The sequence below is a fragment of the Homarus americanus genome, unplaced genomic scaffold (assembly GCF_018991925.1).
Source record: "Homarus americanus isolate GMGI-L3 unplaced genomic scaffold, GMGI_Hamer_2.0 scaffold9729, whole genome shotgun sequence".
In the NCBI taxonomy this organism is placed as follows: Eukaryota; Metazoa; Arthropoda; class Malacostraca; order Decapoda; family Nephropidae; genus Homarus; species Homarus americanus.
Window position 1 is genome coordinate 209,437 of NW_024728130.1, and position 20,676 is coordinate 230,112.

General features: G+C 41.7%; 1 protein-coding gene across 1 annotated transcript; it reads left to right on the forward strand.

The window, feature by feature from the left end:
• Nucleotides 1–2,036: 2,036 nt before the first annotated feature.
• On the forward strand, nt 2,037–10,935 carry LOC121866007. Its single transcript, XM_042365577.1, has 6 exons — nt 2,037–2,127; nt 7,115–7,202; nt 7,291–8,001; nt 8,621–8,779; nt 9,052–9,231; nt 10,329–10,935. The coding sequence occupies exons 2-6, from the start codon at nt 7,197–7,199 to the stop codon at nt 10,833–10,835; spliced, it is 1,563 nt and encodes a 520-aa protein (XP_042221511.1). The 5' UTR covers nt 2,037–2,127; nt 7,115–7,196; the 3' UTR covers nt 10,836–10,935.
• Nucleotides 10,936–20,676: the final 9,741 nt, after the last annotated feature.

Sequence of the window (20,676 nt, forward strand, 5' to 3'; positions counted from 1 at the left end):
GTCCAGCTCGCCACCTCGGCGTAATAACCCAACACCATCATCTCCAACGATTCCTTCCTGGGATGAAAAGGCAGCAGCACAGCTAAAACTCTCAGGCAAATGTTTCACTCTTGCTGGCGTTAGTGCCGGAACAGCCGTGGACAGACGCTCGCAACTTCACGCCCAGTTTAGTAGGACGATTAGCATCGTAAGTGCGGTGCAGCAACACCCAAGCTGGCCATACTGCACACTTGATGTCTGGCCAAAACATTGTCTTAGAATGGGACTTTGGGGTTTTATGAGACTAAGCCAGAGTACAAACAGCACAAGTACTGTAATTTACAGTAAGCGTCAAGTACTTGCGTGAAAGGAAGTAGTTTAAAGTAGCGGGTAAGGCGAGTTGCTGCGACTATTAGTTTAGAGGAGAACCAGGGAGCTCTGACGTCAACAGCAGTCCACAACAACATGGCATTATTGGTCATCTTTACTAAGGCTACAGAAACTGACCCTTACAATATATTACAGGAACACACAGCGATGATACGTAAAATGAGAGGTAAACTACGCAGCCATTCTGTATCGAACCAGCAATGGGTGACGTATGTGCACTGGAGATAGTAAACTGAACTAAACACTGGAACTTCTAAAACATTTACACTATTATTGTTTACTAATTAAAACTGTGATGAGTTCAGTAAAAATAAAAATAAATAAAAATAGTATATATAAGAAACTATATTATAAACAGCGTAGCGACATGTAGAAATTATATTAAGTTGCCGAACCTGAAATAATACATTAAATTATACAGACAAAAGACCTCCGTAAACAATATGTCATGTCATTAATATGAATAATAATACTCTAAGAAAAAATTACTAAACGGATGGAAAATAAAATAAAGTAGAATATTTCTCACGTAATTATTAATCCCGTGACAGAAAGCAATGAGTCAAAGTTACTTGGTGAGGGTTGTCAGTCGTGAAGGATAACCTTGGGAGGCGTCCACGTAGACAGTATTAAACAACCACTATCGTACACCAGTTTTAACTATTATACTCTAAATATTCATCAAGACTAAAAAAGAAATATTTTATTGTAAGTAGAGATGAAGCTTTAATTATTACCGTATACAGTGCTTGAGACGAGTACAGTACAGTGTTTGGTACAGGTACAGTACAGTGTTTGGTACAGGTACAGTACAGTGTTTGGTACAGGTACAGTACAGTGTTTGATACAGGTACAGTACAGTGTTTGAGACAGGTACAGTACAGTGTTTGATACAGGTTCAATACAGGACCGTTCAAGGCAAGACCATAGCAGCTCTCTCTATCCTTGTGATGTCACCAGGACAGCTTCAGGGGTGGGTCTGTACTCACCCCTGAAGCTGCGAATTACACAACACATACACAACAAATTCCATATAATTACACAACAAATTTAAGGATGTTTCCCGGTCCCCGTTTCCTCCTGTACTAACACTAGACAGACCGCCCGAACGGCTAGGAAGCTGATAAGTGGCGAATATGATAAAGCAAATAAAAAAAATAACTCGGCGAAGCCCATCACGCAACGCATTGTTGAAGAATTCCTCCTTTACGCTCTATTACTTGGTTGTATAAGAAACTACAATAGGCGGACATACAGTATATTGTAATTTGTAGTATTACACTGTATTACTTTTAAAAGAACGTTTAGACATGTATTGCACCATGATTCACACCAGCTAGGAGTTATCGTACATCAGCACGATCAATAGTGTTCAAGAACGTTTCGTTGTTGCACCATAGTCTGCACACCAGTTAAGAGTTATCGTACACTAGCACCCTCAAGTTGTTTAGATGGCAATAACTAATGTTAAAAAATACACCACGAACAGAACCACCATCACATTTTAATTTTATTTTGCTTGGGCTATTAATTATCTAAACTTAATATATATCATTCTAGAATCATTAAATTAGTGCTTTGAGAAAAAAAATTATAATCGCAAATAAATTAATAGGTAAATACAATACTGTAACATTTTAGCGATTCCGCTGGTGGTATGTTTTAACATTGTTTGCTCTCACAGTCCCTAAGTTATCAGTATACCGCCCTTCCCTTCCTCTCCCTCCTAGACAGATCAACACACGTGTTGCGGAAGAGGTGGTATAGTGGTGCTCTGTGATAGTGTGTGTGTTTACGTGGACTTACTAAATAATAGAATTATAGATATCTGCACAAACTGATGAGTATTGTGTATTTGGAACAGTTAAGAACAAGCGCTTTACATACATGGTGAACACGAATTCTTGATAACAGTTCACAAGGCTAACAAGTGACCTAGAGATGTCTAACTATAATTGCAATACTGAATCACCTGAAGAGATTAACCATCCTTAACCCAACCTCCCCCTCATATAGTGTTAGGGTGGTTAATCTTTAAGTGAAATAAGCTGGGGTGGCGATTCTTCAGGTGGACCTATTTACGTCTGGGACAATTATTATTAAGAGTATCGTAATAAGAAATAATATTTTATATCAGCAGAGTGAATTAATGTTTTGGTTATGATTAAAACGATGACGTTGAACCTCTCCCTAACTCCCACAGCCTAGTACTATAACTCTCACAGCCTAGTACTCTAACTCACAGCCTAGTACTATAACTCCCACAGCCTAGTACTATAACTCTCACAGCCTAGTACTCTAACTCACAGCCTAGTACTATAACTCCCACAGCCTAGTACTATAACTCCCACAGCCTAGTACTAACTCACAGCCTAGTACTATAGTACTATACAGCCTAGTACTAACAGCCTAGTACTATAACTCCCACAGCCTAGTACTATAACTCTCACAGCCTAGTACTATAACTCCCACAGCCTAGTACTATAACTCCCACAGCCTAGTACTCTAACTCCCACAGCCTAGTACTATAACTCCCACAGCCTAGTACTCTAACTCCCACAGCCTAGTACTATAACTCTCACAGCCTAGTACTCTAACTCCCACAGCCTAGTACTCTAACTCACAGCCTAGTACTATAACTCCCACAGCCTAGTACTATAACTCCCACAGCCTAGTACTATAACTCCCACAGCCTAGTACTATAACTCTCACAGCCTAGTACTCTAACTCCCACAGCCTAGTACTCTAACTCCCACAGCCTAGTACTCGTTACTCATGCCCAAACATCCGGACTCCCCCCCAAATTAAATAAATAAACGGTAATATTATTTATTAATTATCCATGACGTTTATTCAGTAACAACTAATGATTCATATGGCATTCATGTGGATTAAGACCAACAAATACGTGAGTTAAACAGGTCTTGAACAGGTCTCAGAGCTCTTGTCGCTTGGAGCAGGAAATTCAAGGATTGTGGCTCACACGATACAACTTGTTTGTATGATAATGTATGAAAATAATTATACTCTTTGTTAGTTAAATAAGATGTTCTTTATTGTTCAACTATTTTTACCTGCATGCATAAGAGTGAATCTAAGTAACGTTTACCTTCAGTGCCTATCGTTCTATAACAGCCTAGCGTTATTTCTCGCAACTTATCGTTTTAGCTCAGCCTATCGTTCTTTCACAGCCTATTCTATTCACATCCTATCGATCTATCCCACAGCCCAACAATATTTTCCGCCTATCGAATATATATTTATAAAACCAAGGTTTCATCATCAACAAACACATGGACATTACACGTTCACTTCACATGTCCTGTTCATGCGGCGTCCAAGGGATGGATGATGCAGTGTCAAAATTTTACCACGACCAGAAACTTTTTCTTCTTCATGTCAGGAATCAACTTAAACGGTCCAAACTAAAAATAACCAAGTACTTTTTTAATTTAGTTCGTGCATAATGAAATTGATAATATTGTTAATACATGTGTGAAAAAGTAAATACTGTTAATTTTTTATGTTGTTTATGATAAGATTGACTCTTCTGCCGAGCTGCCGTTAATATAACCGAGCCTCAGTGCCTGGTCCACCAGCCCTTAGTGAAGTGGTGCGAGGGAGTCGTTCTGTGACGTTACTTACTGTAGCAAAGTATTGAGAGGAGTTATCTAGTTAATACTTGAAGAATATATATAGTACAACTGGAGCATAAACAGGTGAGTATTGTGTGTTTGTGACAGCCAGCATCAAGTGGTTGTTACATCATAAGGCAACAGTTGTGGTTGATGTAAACGAACGCTTGATAATAGTTCAATCACCTATTTATTATTACTATCAAGTTTTGTCATAACTGATCACCATAATTTTAATTTAAAAAAAGACTGTGCGGATGTTATTGTACTACCAGTGTTTCTCAAAGACTGTGCGGATGTTATTGTACTACCAGTGTTTCTCAAACTTTGTCACTTCATCCCCCCTCATGAGGAACACACAACATGGCCCCCCTTAGTTCTCTCCCAAGCCCCTCACAAATAATGATGAAAATAAACTGTTTTGGTTCTCTTCCTTTATTTTAATGTTTTCAATCATCAGAATGCATATTTTGTTACAGTTCAATGGGATGGATGACATTGTTTCCTTTCAGTCAGTCGACTGATTCGAGGTTGAGTCACTGATAAAGCACATCTCATGTCTGGGTCCACATGTAACTGGTTTCGGCTTTTATTCTCCATTTGAAGAAGGTGGAGAAACCAGATTCACACAATTAAGATGTAGAAAATGGCAAGAGGACTCGAAGTGCGACCTCACTAACTTTTGGATATGACTGATACATTGAGCACCAGATTACAGTCAGAGATTTTTCTTCATAGAGGTTTCTGGCAGCAGAATCGTTCTGAGATCAAGGAATTCGTCTGAACAGGAACTAGAATCGTGCAATCTGAGCGAATCCGTTGGAAGTGAAAAACTAGCTGCTGCACCATACTATGTAAATATCAAAACTGTACCGTATGGGTATTATGATTACACACAATGACAAAAAAAAAAGATTTCTCCCCTAACAAGGCAAAGTAAAAAAAAGTGAATCTGAGTTTCCACATTTTCTCCAAACATATACTCCTTACACTAGCCTGCCATGGCCCCCCCCCCCTAAAATCTTGCCGTGACCCCTTGTTTGAGAAACACTGTACTAGATGCAACTGCAGCTGTACACTGCTGGGCCCCTCCCCTTCCGGAGTCACGGGCTGTCAGACTGCTCCGTGCTGAAAATGTTCCGGGCATACGCAGCTCATCAAAGCCTAACCTAACTTGACTATATTTCCCATCTCACAAACTTAACGTAATCAAACTTAACATATCACCTCACTTAACCTAACTTGACTTAATTTCTCTTCACTGAACCTGCTAAATACCCAGAAAACTATCCGGTAAATGTTTACGAAACTGTTATCATTAGAAGTTGTTTGATGACTCTTTATTTTTGCTATATTTATGGTTTTGATGAATGTAAACCTTTACCAACTATCCTTTTGGGTTCCGTAACAAGAATAAAACTTTAGCCTTGAAACACCACAAAAACATTTTCCTTCAGAATTTTTTTCAGGAAGCCAGATATAATTTATTTAATCTAATATTTTTTGCAGTGTATATACTGTACAATACAGGCCGGCAGCCACATGCCAAAAATCGCACGGGATAAAGGTACCGTACAACAGCAGTATTGGCGGACTACGTTGTTAATGTTTAGGTTAGTTTAGTCAGGAAAAAAGACATCTTCGTGATTACCATTGTATAGTCCGTCTACCACGCGTGCGCATACAGTTGCCGTACTTATAACATGTGGTTATATTTTTATGTATACCAATGTTCACGAAGAGAAAGATTACTCCATATCATTGTTAATGTGTATGTGTGTGTGTGTGTGTGTGTGTGTGTGTGTGTGTGCGCGCGCTCTAAAACGTTTATGGCAGTGTACGGGGATACGGGTGTGTACGAGAATACGTGTGCGCGCGCGAGTGAATATTACTGGTATGTGTGCGAGTGCATACGTACGTGTGCACCAGTGAGTGAGAACGTACGTGGATATACACACGCTAGAACACAAAGGAGGAAGAGTTATGAGATCAAGAGTATTAAAAGAACAAATGTATGTAGAGTTGAGGGTGATGGAGGAGCAGCTGTGAGGGTGAGGGACGAGCAGCTGGGGTGAGGAGGAGCAGCTGTGGGGAGGAGGAGCAGCTGTGAGGGGAAGGAGGGTGAGAGGAGGAGGCAGCTGTGAGGGGAAGGAGGGCAGCTGAGGTGAGGAGGAGCAGCTGTGGGGGAAGGAGGGTGCTGTGAGGGTGAGGAGGAGCAGCTGTGAGGAGGGGGCAGCTGTGGGGTGAAGGAGGGGCAGCTGTGAGGGTGAAGGAGGGCAGCTGTGTGGGTGAGGGAGCAGCTGAGGGGTGAAGGAGGGGCAGCTGTGAGGAGGGGCAGCTGTGAGGGTGAAGGAGGGGCAGCTGAAGAAGGAGGAGCAGCTGTGAGGGAAGGAGGGCAGCTGTGAGGGGAAGGAGGGGCAGCTGTGAGGTGAGGGAGGAGCAATGTGAGGGTGAAGGAGCAGCTGTGAGGGTGAAGGAGGGCAGCTGTGAGGGGTGAAGGAGGGGCAGCTGTGAGGTGGAGGAGCAGCTGTGAGGGTGAGGGCAGCTGTGGGAGGAGGAGCAGCTGTGAGGGCAGAGGAGCAGCTGTGAGGGCAGAAAGAGGGCAGCTGTGAGGAGAAAGAGGGGCAGCTGTGAGGGCAGAAAGAGAAGCAGCTGTGAGGGGAAAGAGGGCAGCTGTGAGGGGCGAAAGAGGAGCAGCTTGAGAAGTGAGAAGTGAAAGAGGGCTGTGAGAAGAAGAAGCTGTGAGGAGAAGAGGGGCAGCTGTGAGGAAAGAGGAGGAGGAGTGAAAGAGGGGCAGCTGTGAGGAGTGAAAGAGGGGCAGCTGTGAGGAGTGAAAGAGGGGCAGCTGTGAGGAGTGAAAGAGGGGCAGCTGTGAGGAGTGAAAGAGGGGCAGCTGTGAGGAGTGAAAGAGTGTCAGCTGTGAGAGTGAGGGAGGGTCAGCTGTGAGGATAGAGCAGCTGGTTGTGTGCGGGAGACAGATCAGACCGGGTACAGTACTTGTTGACTTCCACGTATGACTGAGAGTGTGGGTCTGCCTCATACTTCAATATCTCTTGCTTGATCATCACCTATACAGTTTAACTAATATAAAATAATTATTTCCAAAACAGACGAAGACGTGTTCATCCTCCACCCATACCGAGAGGTGATCAGCCGCTTACTAACAGCACAACCACCGCTCACGACCCACTGATGATGGTGAGGACAATTACGTATTATGTTTGTATGTTGGTATGATGATGCCGTGTGTGTGTTATTAACCTAACACAAGATACAACTTTTACAGGATTGTGGTAAGCCTGAGGAGTGTAAAGTCTGCCTTAATAATTTCGATGAGATTGATCGGCGGCCTCGTATCCTGCCCTGCGGCCACACCTTCTGCTCGCCATGCCTGGCCGACATGATAAAGAACGCTCTGTTTCTTTGCCCCAGCTGTCGTGCTGACCACAGTGCCTTGGCTACTACTGACGTTACCGAACTCCCCATAAACTTTACATCAGAAGCTTTCCTTAAGAAACTTAAAGAAATACAATCCAAGCAACCAAAGGCACCAAAAAAACTTGACCAGGACAAACCCAGAAGCTTCAGCAAGAAGTTACGGACATTGGTGCAGGAGCAGAAGAGCAACCTCACCGACCTCATCACTAATTCTGATCATCAACTGTCCCAGCTGACAGTGTACCGTAAGCATCTGAGTCATATGAAGAATGAACACCAACAACTCCAAGACGATTTGTTTATCATAGTGGGGCAAAATAGGAAGGCAATGGAACTAATAGAGCAGGAGGATTCCAGTGCTGAGGACATACAGACAGAAGGAGAGGAAGGTAAGCAACAGCTTGAGACCATGCTGGGGTGCCTGGACACAGTCAGCTCGGCACAGGAGGTCGTCACATCTATCGACGACTCTGATCGATATAGTGTGGAGACGGAAGACTGGATCCAGAAGTGTAGGGAACTCTTCCCAGACATCAACGCCATCCACACCTCTGTGACGGTATGTGGCTGCTCCGGGTTACTGCCTTGTACATTATTAGTTAACACCAACATAGCGATTACGTGATAAAACAAACTAGTAAACACTTGTGTATTCACTATTATTACAAATATACTCATGTCAGTGGATTTGAGGGGTCCTAGTTTGTTGTTAGTGTGCGGTGGCTGTAATAATTAATACATAGTATGTGTGGTATTGTACTTCCTCCAACAAGACAATTTATATCTCAATTTATTACAAGGAATCACCTTGTTGACTGCCTTCCATCAAATAGTATAATGTGATCACTTCATACTGTACCTGGTACAGTACAGTACTTCACGCACATTAGCCTATTCTGGAGACGTAGAACTTGAATATTATACTGTATCAGAGACTCGTTAATATATGCTGAAAATAATCGGCTCCATACTCTCGATAGCGACTAAAACACTTGCATACAATCCAAGACTCAAAAACAAAATTCTTTTCCACTAAACCTGAGCACGTCGGTCATGCTAATATGTGTACGAATGTTTTAAAGAAAATTCGTCCCGAAAATGATTGACTTCATGACAATTATAAACACTGCTGCCCACTCGGGAGTCTCAGCCCTGATGCTTGTTTTGGTTAACAACAGGTGAAGGCGACCATCAAGAAAGCCATTAAGGTGTTCACCACTGAGATGGGTGCTATAGCTGCCCCTGACCCCGCCCTCGAGGGAGCCACTGCCTCCCCTACCACCCTCATGGAGAGAGTTGAGCGACTTACAGGAAGAGTTTCCTTGTGCGGCTTAAACGTAAGCTAACATCTTAAGTTTGTTGTTGTCGGTACAGATATAAAGTATGTCTTGTTAACTTTAACTAAAGGTTCAGGGCATCAGATCAACAGGAAATAAGAAGTGGAGGATTTATTACTTAGTGATTAAAATTATGAGAAGTACTCCTCTATCACCTTCCCCAGACATGTAAGAAATTGAGACAATAACTTAAACAGTTCTGTAATTAAGTGATGTAACAGTTGTGTTGGGACACTGTCCACAGGTGATAATGGTCATGTTATTTTCCACAGGTTGACAATCTCCGCAACATGAGTGGAGCCGTCAAGAGTCTGGTAGAGAGTGGCCGGGTGTTTGCTGTCCATCAGGACCAAGACAACCTCCGCTCTGCCAAGATAACTTTAAAAGATGGACAGCTGTACTTGCACACACTCCTCAGTCAGCCCACACCCACGAATGCTCACACGATCCAGGTAGGTTAATTATTCTCGTCACTGTCACTGCCATCTTTAGATTGAAGGGTTAGCCACCACGACCTACTGTACTATTACAGGTTTTTTTACTAATCATTCTAGATCTTTTGTTAATATTAACTAAGTTCATTCTTACAGCTCAGTTTCAGTCTTCCTTAACAACCCTCTCTCAGTTTAGCCAAATGTTATGTATCATTATATCCTCATCCCTAATTATATGTCATATAATCTCAATTGTTCTGGTCAGTCTCGGTTCTACATTTGTTTTTCAATCAGTATGATTTAACTGTACCATTCTTGCATGCACAGTACTGTATACTACTGTATATATACAGTATATATCTATACAGTTCGAGAGCATCTGAAAAACATAGATACAAAAGTGCCATTCCTCCACATGATTTGTTTTATTCCTGAAATAAAGAATAAGTTTTCTTCTATAAATATTATTTGTTAGGTATCTAACTAACCCCGACTCTTGTCCTGAACATTTACCCTTATTTTGTCCCATTTGTCTTAGAAATTCTGCTGTAATATGACAAACCCCACAACCACAAGCCACATCATACTGCATCATGTTTACAACTGCTTCAATTGGTTTCCCAAATTTGTAGCTTGATCTTTGTCTCCAATTTGCTTAACTCCTATTATCATTGTACAGTTTTATGTACTGTACTGTATGTACTCTACTCTGCCCCATTTTTCTCGCCCTCAATTTAAAAAAAAAATTTTAGTGCTCACTCCGTTTATATCATCTTTTCTAATTTAATATTTTCATCCATTCTGTACATTTCCATTTTTAAACATTATAGCACCTCATGTGTTCCATCCCCTCATACTTTTTTATCAATACAATTGGCTTTAGTCAATGTTAATTTCAATTTCTTAATAAAGTTCTTTATAAGCCTTACTTCCTCGATTTTTCTTCACCTGTATTCTTTCAATTTCATTTGTGATAAAATTAGTTTTCCTGTACCTTAACCTCATGACAACTAATTATTTTTCCTGTCATATCAATAATGAAATTTACTATTTATTTGTAAAAAAAGAAAAGAAAAAGAGTTCATATCTCAAGGCCATTGATTTTGCTTGTACAGCACAGTGACATAATGGACGCCCTGGACCCCTCCTCCACCCTGGCGTTTCTTGACCTCGCATGGGAGGGATTGGCCAAAGGGAGGGTCCTCGTCCGGCTGAGCCCCGACACCCCACTGGCAAGACAGTTTGTGTTGTTGTGTACGGGCCAGCGGGGCCACACCTATGCCAACACAAAGTTACTGGAGGTAACGAACAAAGGTAAGACAGGTGAATGTGTGCATGGAGGTGACTATGAAAAGAATGATGGGGAGGGAGGAGCCCCACTGCTGCCTGTTATGAAAGGTAAATACCAGGAGTCAGCCAATGAGGGGGCTCTATTTTCGTGGCTTGATCCTGTTAATCCCAAAAGTGCACAGTTTACCATCAGCACTAAAGCCCACAACACTCCGCGAATCAACGTCTACGGTAAGGTGGAGAGCGGGCTGGAAGTGGTGAGTGCAGCAGTCAGCCACAGTGACATAAAAGCTGTGACTGTAGTGGACTGTGGTGTTGTGTTGGAGCTGTAGTTGACTGTACTACCATCCCTGTGTTGCTACCACTACCTGTACCACCATCCCTGTGTTGCTACCACTACCACCATCCCTGTGCTACCACTACCTGTACCACCATCCCTGTTGCTACCACTACCTGTACCACCATCCCTGTGCTACCACTACCTGTACCACCATCCCTGTGCTACCACCACCTGTGTGTCTATCACCTCTTGTCACCATTACCTCTCAGGCTTGCCTATCACCATCACTTCTCTCATCACCATCACCTCTCATTACAATTTACCATCATATTTTTTGTTATCACCTCAGTGTCACAAATATCTGCCACTGACTGGTAGCCTAAGTTGCTAATGTTACTATCACCCTCAAGTCCTAAGTCACTAATGTCACCACCATTAATCCATCACTTTCACTCTTTGAGTCACAATTAGGCCTACCTGCAAGTTACTCAAGCAGCATTATAGTCAATCAACCAACATCATGTCACTATTACAGTTCAATCACAGTCTCTCCTTTTTGCTATCACGGGGTCACAATCACCATTCCTTTGTCATTATCCTCTTATGCTAAACAGGGACTTGAGGTAGTAGGCAGCTACCAAACAGGGAGGTACTACCGCCTGGGAAGATATTGGAAATATTATGTATTGTCTAATGATAGACCCTGCTGCCATATGGCATCACGAAAATTGTGACCAAATCCCAGGTTGCTGATCTGTCTTTCTGCTTCAATTACACACAATTGCAGGGTCTCAATTGTTTCTCTTACTTTGACAATACAACATACATATATTGTTTCTCACTACGGATTATTTTTTTATTCATGATTCTTTATTATTATTATTCCAGTGTTATTATTATTACTGTTATCATTATTTTTTAATTTTGTAATTTTATTATAAATTGTATTTACTCTTGAGTTATTATTATTATTATTAATACAGTTTCGGCCCCCAGGCCCCGATGTGGGTCAGTGACCTGTGCCCGGGTGGGTTAAATCCCCGTAAAAAAAACCGGTAATTTTAAGATATCAATACAGTTCAAGTACTCAATGTATTGCACAAGTCAGAAGAGTGGACAGCAGAAGGCACAGGGAGTCTTTAAAATGTGGTGTTCTGAGATAATAATAAATAAAACTAAAATTGATGACAGAAAAAATTCAACACTGAGTATAAAACAATAATGCTGTACTACGAGACATTTTAGTCATATGATTAAGGACGAGGGAATAATTGTAGAACTAATTATTTATACCTTACAGGCAAATGTGTAAAACTGAGGATTAACAATAAGGGAATAATTAGCAGACGCCCAAAAATGTTCAGGGTAGAGAGAGCCATTGTCGCCAACCTTTTGATTGGCTGAACTAAGGAGTACAGCTTTATCAATTAAAACGTAAAAAAAATCTCTCTCAATTGTTATCGTGTAGCAAATTTGTTTATGCATTTTATAACAACTAATACTACTATACTTTGTAATATTTCGTTATTATGTGTTAGTATTTACGGTATTTTATTTGGTAACATAGCTAGTATCTGTAGACTGTGGTAAACTTATGTACAGGACAACCAAAAGGGTGTTCCTTTGATTAGATGTCAATATGTACAGTACTGTACTATAGTAAGTCATGTATGGTAATCGAAGTATATTATCTTACACAAGTATGAAAAATTACATCATATGACAATTGTAATATTTTTATTATTAATGTAACTATTATAATTATTGGTAATAAAATGTAAATTTAATTATTACTTTGACTAATTTTGGCCCTTGTGTCACCAGCGTTGGTGAGGTGTGAAGCTGTGTGTTTTATTAGCATAAGTTTTGCACCTGTTTGTACAGTAATTTCATTAATGTTTAAATATTTAAATCTCCATGATGATCTGTACGTCAAAAATACGAAATTTTCCTAAAATTTTGCCAAGAAATGTGAGCTGGTAAATAATACAGGAAAAACTATATATAGCCTGGGCTACCAACAACAGATGGTAACTGAGAAGACGTGCCATAACCAAATGCCCTAAAGCAGAACTTTTCCCTAGTGGCCTGGCAGTATTAGTCGTGCGTTAGCTCCCTGGCAGGAAGGACACGAGTGTTATGGAGGACCATTATAAACCACAGAGAATAGTGGATCGCGTCATAAACACTTGGGCACGGCGGGAGACGAGCCACCAAACTGCCGCCAGCTTCCGTCGTCACCCGAGCCCTGCTGGCCCCACTGCCAGGCGTCGCCCACCCACTTGCACTCCTCCATTTACTGCACAACTTATCGTACTCCTCTGGGCGACACTGCCAAGCTCTTCCAAGATTTAAACTGTCATGGGGAAGCTGGCGTGTAGTCCCTGCAGTAGAGTAACTTTTTTTTTTTTTTTTACGTTTGGGGACTACTTTACATTGGCGTATTTTGGGTTATGACAAAGATGTTGGTGTACAGAAGTTATTATTTTTGTTTTGTTTTCGGTGTCCAGCACAGGACCTCCAGGGTGATGATCACCTCTGACTGACTGATGGAATTATTGTACTGCACAGTAGTTATAAACACTATGTTAAGATGGTGAATGCTAATGTTCTATAATTTCCTTAACGAGCATGTGCATTACACAAAACAATACAACAATTTACTTGTTTACCATCAGTCGCTGGTCTCGTTGGCTGACGAACAAAAAAATAAAAAACTATGATCCCACAGTATATATTGTATAGCGGCCATGAATATAGCTTAAAACGGTATTTATGTATATACTTTCTAGAAGTGAACATTAGCTTAATTCTAAACGGACTGAAATAACAGCCGGGTCAAACAGCAACGCTGCCGTCCGCTAAAATCAACCGGTACTGCAACATTATATCTATTATTTATGTGCAATACCTAGACATGGTAATGGATGAGTCAACTTACCTCACACTCATTTAAAAATCAATTATATTCACATGAAGTCAGACCCCGTAAACTGCCTAAATCATAAAACACGTTATTAAAGTACAGTACTAGGTGTCCAGCTTCAAATATGTGCTTGTAAACGTTTGAAACAATACAGTACTCTATATGAAACGTTTTGAAAGGATGGTTGAGAATTCACCTAAAGTTTAAACGCCCTAACGCTCACCTAACCTCATCTTACCAAATAGTGTTAGGGTGGTTAATCCTTTGGTGAAATAAGAAGGGAAGAGCTTCTTCAGGTGACCCAGTTTAAGATAATAACAATACTATATGTGAACCTTTCTCCAGTATTATCAGACATGTGTGTAATACCAGTAATAATGGAAACACTGCGATTTCAGACGAAATAAGCTGTGTGTGGTTTAATCGAGGTGAAATAAGCTAGGGTGTCTAATCTTGATGTGAAATAAGCTAGGGTGTCTAATCTCGATGTGAAATAAGCTAGGGTGTCTAATCTTAAGGTGAAATAAGCTGGGGTATCTAAACTTCAGGTGACCCGAAATTTGGCACCTGACAGTACTTCCTGGTGTTGTCATGGTATACACACAGAGAGGGTGACTAGTAACGGTAACACCAGTTCACCTGTACTGTCAGTCAACCGAGGGTTAGGGACCGAAGGTGTGTGCATGTGTAGCAGGACACTACTACTTCGCCTAATAGTTGTCATCCTGCCCTGTCCTCTAACCATGGTACAGTATTAAGACAATCTCCTACAACACTCCTCGCTTCACAACCTGTGTGATAATACCTAAATTTGCCTCGACTATATATATTCTAAGTTTATTATGTCCGTTCACCTTATAAGAAGAATTACACGCATATAAATAATAAAGGGATAAAAATGAAGATACTTCCTCGGAGTTAAATATGGAGTCAACGACACGACGACCCTACATTTGGTAACACTGAGCCATAATAGATTCCAGTAACTTACAGACCGCAGAGGATCCAATTCCGCTTCATTGGGGTTGGGTGTCACTATATCACGTCGGATTTATGAGAATATGATGCTTTCTCCGCGCGGCTGAAGGCACTTGGAGCAGCGTTTCTTGGACTTATAGTTTGCTTATTGGCGACCTCTAGGGTTATAAAGAAGGCACTTCTCAGTCGGTGCTAAACGCAGGACCTCCGAAATGACGGGCAAGGATGAAATTCTCCTGTTGAGGGCCTGGGAGGTGTATCGGAGGAATGAGTCGTCACGAGTCGCCATGAGTCACCAAATCTTGATATCAAAGAAGAGATGACTACTTCAAACTGCATCGCCCATACTATTGTCTCTCACAAACAAACAATGGTCCTCCAAAAACAAGGGCTCTTAATACAAAGTCCTTCACAAACAAGGGCTCTTAATACCAAGTCCTTCACAAACAAGGGCTCTTAATACCAAGTCCTTCACAAACAAGGGCTCTTAATACAAAGTCCTTCACAAACAAGGGCTCTTAATACAAAGTCCTTCACAAACAAGGGCTCTTAATACAAAGTCCTTCACAAACAAGGGCTCTTAATACAAAGACCTTCACAAACAAGGGCTCTTAATACAAAGTCCTTCACAAACAAGGGCTCTTAATACAAAGACCTCAAACAAGGGCTCTTAATACAAAGTCCTTCACAAACAAAGGCTCTTAATACAAAGTCCTTCACAAACAAGGGCTCTTAATACAAAGTCCTTCACAAACAAGGGCTCTTAATACAAAGTCCTTCACAAACAAGGGCTCTTAATACAAAGTCCTTCACAAACAAGGGCTCTTAATACAAAGTCCTTCACAAACAAGGGCTCTTAATACAAAGACCTTCACAAACAAGGGCTCTTAATACAAAGTCCTTCACAAACAAGGGCTCTTAATACAAAGTCCTTCACAAACAAGGGCTCTTAATACAAAGTCCTTCACAAACAAGGGCTCTTAATACAAACAAACAGTCCTTTACAAACAAGGGCTCTTAATACAAAGTCCTTCACAAACAAGGGCTCTTAATACAAACAAACAGTCCTTTACAAACAAGGGCTCTTCATACAAACAAACAGTCCTTCACAAACAAACCATCACCTCACCAATAAACGTTATAGTTTAGTCTCTCACCGTTCACCCCACGAGCGACAGTCAAGTTCTTTTCCTTGGCCGGAGACGTTAACCTGACCTCTCCATTACCGTTTTTGTGCCTCAACCTACTCTAACCTATTTCAATAAACAGGATGTCCGCCCATCGTCACACTACTACAGGGAGAGCGTGTGTGTGTGTGTAGAATGGCCTCTCATAATTGATTGGACATTCATCCTTACCTTTATCTCTCCCTGACCTATGTATCCCAGGCATTAGTAAGACGTATCCCAGGCATCAGTAAGATGTATCCCACACACCAGTAAGACGTATCCCAGGCACCAGTAAGACGTATCCCAGGCATCAGTAAGATGTATCCCAGGCACCAGTAAGAAGCAACCCAGACACCAAACCCAACTCTGTAATCGAAGACAAGTTTGGAAATATTGGGTAATGTCAGATGACCATTGGACGGGAGTGACATCTGTCGGAAATTCCATTCATTAAAGACAGCATTAACTTCACTCATTTTCAGTTCTTTATATTTTTCACCGACACACCTTATAGAATGCCTTATAACCTCACGGCATAAAACTGCGATAAGATAGCACGACGGCCGTATCTTTCATCAGTACCCGTTATCAGAATCCTATCAACATTAGCTTCCCATTCCCTACCCTTTTATGGCCGGGTCCATTGTGTCAAATTTCCAGTTTTCTCTGACGGCTCGGACCAAGGTTGTAATAATACCGAGACTTTTTTCTTATACAAAATTATTCAAATATATAAGAGATAATATTTGTACAAGATGCTCGACTAAATGATATCAACTCATGAAGAGGACTCGCGTATCTACTTAACACTTGGAAAGTTTACTTAATCATCAGTGACTAGAAATCCAAGAGTTATTTCTGAAATTCCCCGAGAAAAATATTATCTCAGAAGAGTCAAAAGATCTCCGTCGTTGATGCCTCTTCCCCGCCATTTACCTTTATTCAGTTTGCCTTCCGATCGATGACTATAAAAGTTTACTCAGTTTTAATATAAATATAAAAGGTTTAAGTATATTATATGTATTTTTAAGAACACCTACCGTAGAATACATTTATCGAAGACATCCTGAGAATGAATATAACATGACTGGCTATCACGAGGTAAAAAACAGTCATATGAAAGCTATCGGTGTCATGTTTTCTCCGCCAGGGTCGTGAAGGTTACAAAGAGGAGAACGACACCCGTCTGCTCCTGAGGTGACTCAATCAATTTTGGGCGCGTTTGATAACCAGTGATGCTGGAATAGCCATGAGAGGCTTGACTCAGCCAAAAGACCAAGTGAAACGTGAGGGAGTTTTCCATCTCTATACCAAGTGTTTATGTGAGCGCGTCCTTGAGTCATCTTCCACTCCCGGGGGACTTTCACGAAGGTCGTCTCTTTACTTCATTTTTGAGCTACGAAAATACATTCCTTCTTCACATTTAGCATACACTCGCTCACCATTCCCTCCCTGTGTGGGTAAAAGAGGACAGTGAATCTACACCACTGAAAGAAAATCAGCGGAAAACAAAATGCCCTTCACCCTGTACAAAAATAAACGTCTTCCAGTGTGTGGTGGTCGGCCGTGCCTGGCATCACTGCGGTGGTCAGCCGTGCCTGGCAACACTACGCGGTGGTCAGCCGTGCCTGGCAACACTACGCGGTGGTCAGCCGTGCCTGGCAACACTACGCGGTGGTCAGCCGTGCCTGGCAACACTACGCGGTGGTCAGCCGTGCCTGGCAACACTACGCGGTGGTCAGCAGCCAGCCGTGCCTGGCAACACTACGCGGTGGTCAGCCAGCCGTGCCTGGCAACACTACGCGGTGGTCAGCCGTGCCTGGCAACACTACGCGGTGGTCAGCCGTGCCTGGCAACACTACGCGGTGGTCAGCCGTGCCTGGCAACACTACGCGGTGGTCAGCCGTGCCTGGCAACCCTGTGCTGTGGTCAGCAGTGCTTGGCAACCCTGTGCTGTGCTCAGCCGTGCCTTAGGCAACATTGTGCAGTGGTCGGCCGTGCCTGGCACCCGTGCAGTGGTCAGCCGTGCCTGGCAACACCGCACGGTGGTTGGTCGTGCCTGGCGCAACACTGTATGGTGGTCAGCCGTGCCTGGCACACCGCACGGTGGTTGGCCGTGCCTGGCGCAACACCGTACGGTGGTTGGCCGTGCCTGGCGCAACACCGTACGGTGGTTGGCCGTGCCTGGCGCAACACCGTATGGTGGTTCGCCGTGCCTGGCAACACTGCGGTGGTCATACTTCTGTCTGACAACTCGCAATTTTTCCTCTTATTGGAAAGCTGCACGTGACGTCACAGATTTGCTAACGGTTTGTTATTGACAGCAAACTGAACCTTCAACGGAGGCCTTCCGTAACTGCCAGTGTCTGCCAAATACTTTCAAACATTTGGCGTCTTGAAAATACTTTAGACCGACGGACATCTCTCACCGAACTGCCACACGTAAACGACGAAAACTATCGATTCTGGAACAACTTATGTTTGTCTATTGTTAATGAATACTGCCCATTTATAGTGAACTCATACGGTACACCATAAAATTATTGACCAAAACTCCAGCGAATTGGTGCAGGGAGAACCAAAGTTAAAATAATTCCAAAATTAACCACACTCTCAAACAAATAAAATTAATTTAGTTTTACTTTAAATACGAAAAGAAATAAAAAAATATAAATCATGGACGGTGATAAAATATTAACCAAAGACTAAACTAACGAGTTTTCCGATATATTAAAAACTGAAAACCCTACTGAACTTAACCAGATCTAACCTAACCATACCTGATTTAACTTGAAAAGATCATAAACTAACCTAACAAGACCCTACCTAACCTAACAAGACCCTACCTAACCTAACAAAACCCTACCTAACCTAACAAGACCCTACTTCACCCAACAAGACCCTACCTAACCTAACAAGACCCTACCTAACCTATCAAAACCCTACCTAACGTAACAAAAACCCTACCTAACCTAACAAGACCCTACCTAACCTAACAAGACCCACCTAACCCAAGACCCTACCTAACCTAACAAAACCCTACCTAACGTAACAAAACCCTACCTAACGTAACAAAAACCCTACCTAACCTAACAAGACCCACCTAACCTAACAAGACCATACCTAACCTTACAGACAAACAAAACTAGCAACACCTACCTAACCTAAACAGACAGGGCCTAATTCAACCAAAACCTTCAATATCATTCCTTAATTTCAGCATACACATTTTTACATCGGCCACAAGTCGCAATTCTTCTTAGAGCGCCATGATTAAGACGTCTAGTGGCATTATAACCGAGTATTATCACTATTTGAGTCGTATACTAACTTTATAATACCTGGGAATAATTTTATCAGTCTCGCTCTTGTCAATGAAAGACAACAGCAGAATGGCGAGAAAGGGAGCTCTTAATACTCATCGCTGATTGGTTGAATTAGCCAGACAGTCAAGAAGCGCATCAGGGGTCAGGGAGTCTAGATTTTGGGGAAATATGAATCTACGTAAATATCACTAAAATATTATTTGTATGTTCCAAGTATATTTTCCTGTGTGATTTTATTCCCTGGTTTTTTTCTACACGATTAAGAACACAAGAATGGAGGAAACTGCAGTGGGCCTAGTGGCCCATACTGGGCAGTTCCGTTTATACCCAATCCCAACCCTTATCGCTCATACATTCATCCAACCGATGTTTGAAGCTATCCAGCGTATTCGAGTTAATGATGATATTTGGTAACTTGTTCCACTGCTCTATTTCCAAACCAATGTTTACCTATTTCGCGCCTAAATCTAAATGTCTAATTTAAAACCATTGTTACGAGTTCGCTCCTGGTTGGATAGTTTGAGTACCATTGTAATGTCCCATTTGTTTAGTTCTGACTTCCATTTATACACCTCTATCATATCGCCCCTCACTCTACGTCTCTCGAAGGAGTGCAAATTAAGATGCTTTAACCAGTCTCTGTACTCAAGGTTCCTAATGCCCGGGATTAGTCTTGTCATTCTCCTCCGAATTCTTTCCAAGGATTCTATATCCATTCTGTAATACGGTGACCAGAATTGAACTGCGTAATCCAAGTGAGGTCTCACAAACGCGATATAGTTTTAGGATGACCTCGCTAGTCTTGTAACTAACACCTCTTTGTATGAATCCAAGTACTTTATTAACCTTGTTTCGAGAAAATACACATTTTTTACTTGGCTTAAGATTCCTTTAAATCTTAAACCAGTACAAAGGGAGGGTTTTATAACACAATCATGTAGTGTGACAATTTCAAAGCTTAGCCGACGAGACATAACACTTATAATACTCAAATTTCACACGTAGCTAAATATATTTTACTAGTCACTGTATACTCACGGGTTTCATCTCCCTCATCCTCGTCGTCGTCTCCTCCACAAAACGACTAAATCCTTGGCCTCATCATCTTCCTTTACACTAATCTAGTTCATCCCTCGTCACTTTCATCTCCCATATTTCTTGGTAGTGAAGTAAGAGAAAGAATGAGACGAGGTGTGCTGTTGACCTGCCGTGTACACACCCGGCCCTGCAGTGCCAGAGTTTTACGCGCCACAGCGCTATTGCTTGTCAGGTCGCTTACAAATAGCGGTTAAGGCTGGGCAAACAAGAGCGCTTATTAAATTGTAACTCGAAATAATTATGTACCTATTGAATAGATACTCAAAAGTATATCATAATCATTCTGAAATTATACAAAGAATGAGTTGTTGTCTGGCCATTTTGCTATTAGTATTATTTAATACGTGAAGCAAAATTATTTGGTAACATTCCGTGTTGAGAACTGACAGATCAAAA

Bases quoted from the DNA above. Each gene is read 5' to 3' on its own strand.
- LOC121866007 (XM_042365577.1), top strand. The intron at 8,780-9,051 runs GTAAGCTAACAT...TATTTTCCACAG, and splicing joins TTTCCTTGTGCGGCTTAAAC to GTTGACAATCTCCGCAACAT. The intron at 9,232-10,328 runs GTAGGTTAATTA...TTGCTTGTACAG, and splicing joins CGAATGCTCACACGATCCAG to CACAGTGACATAATGGACGC.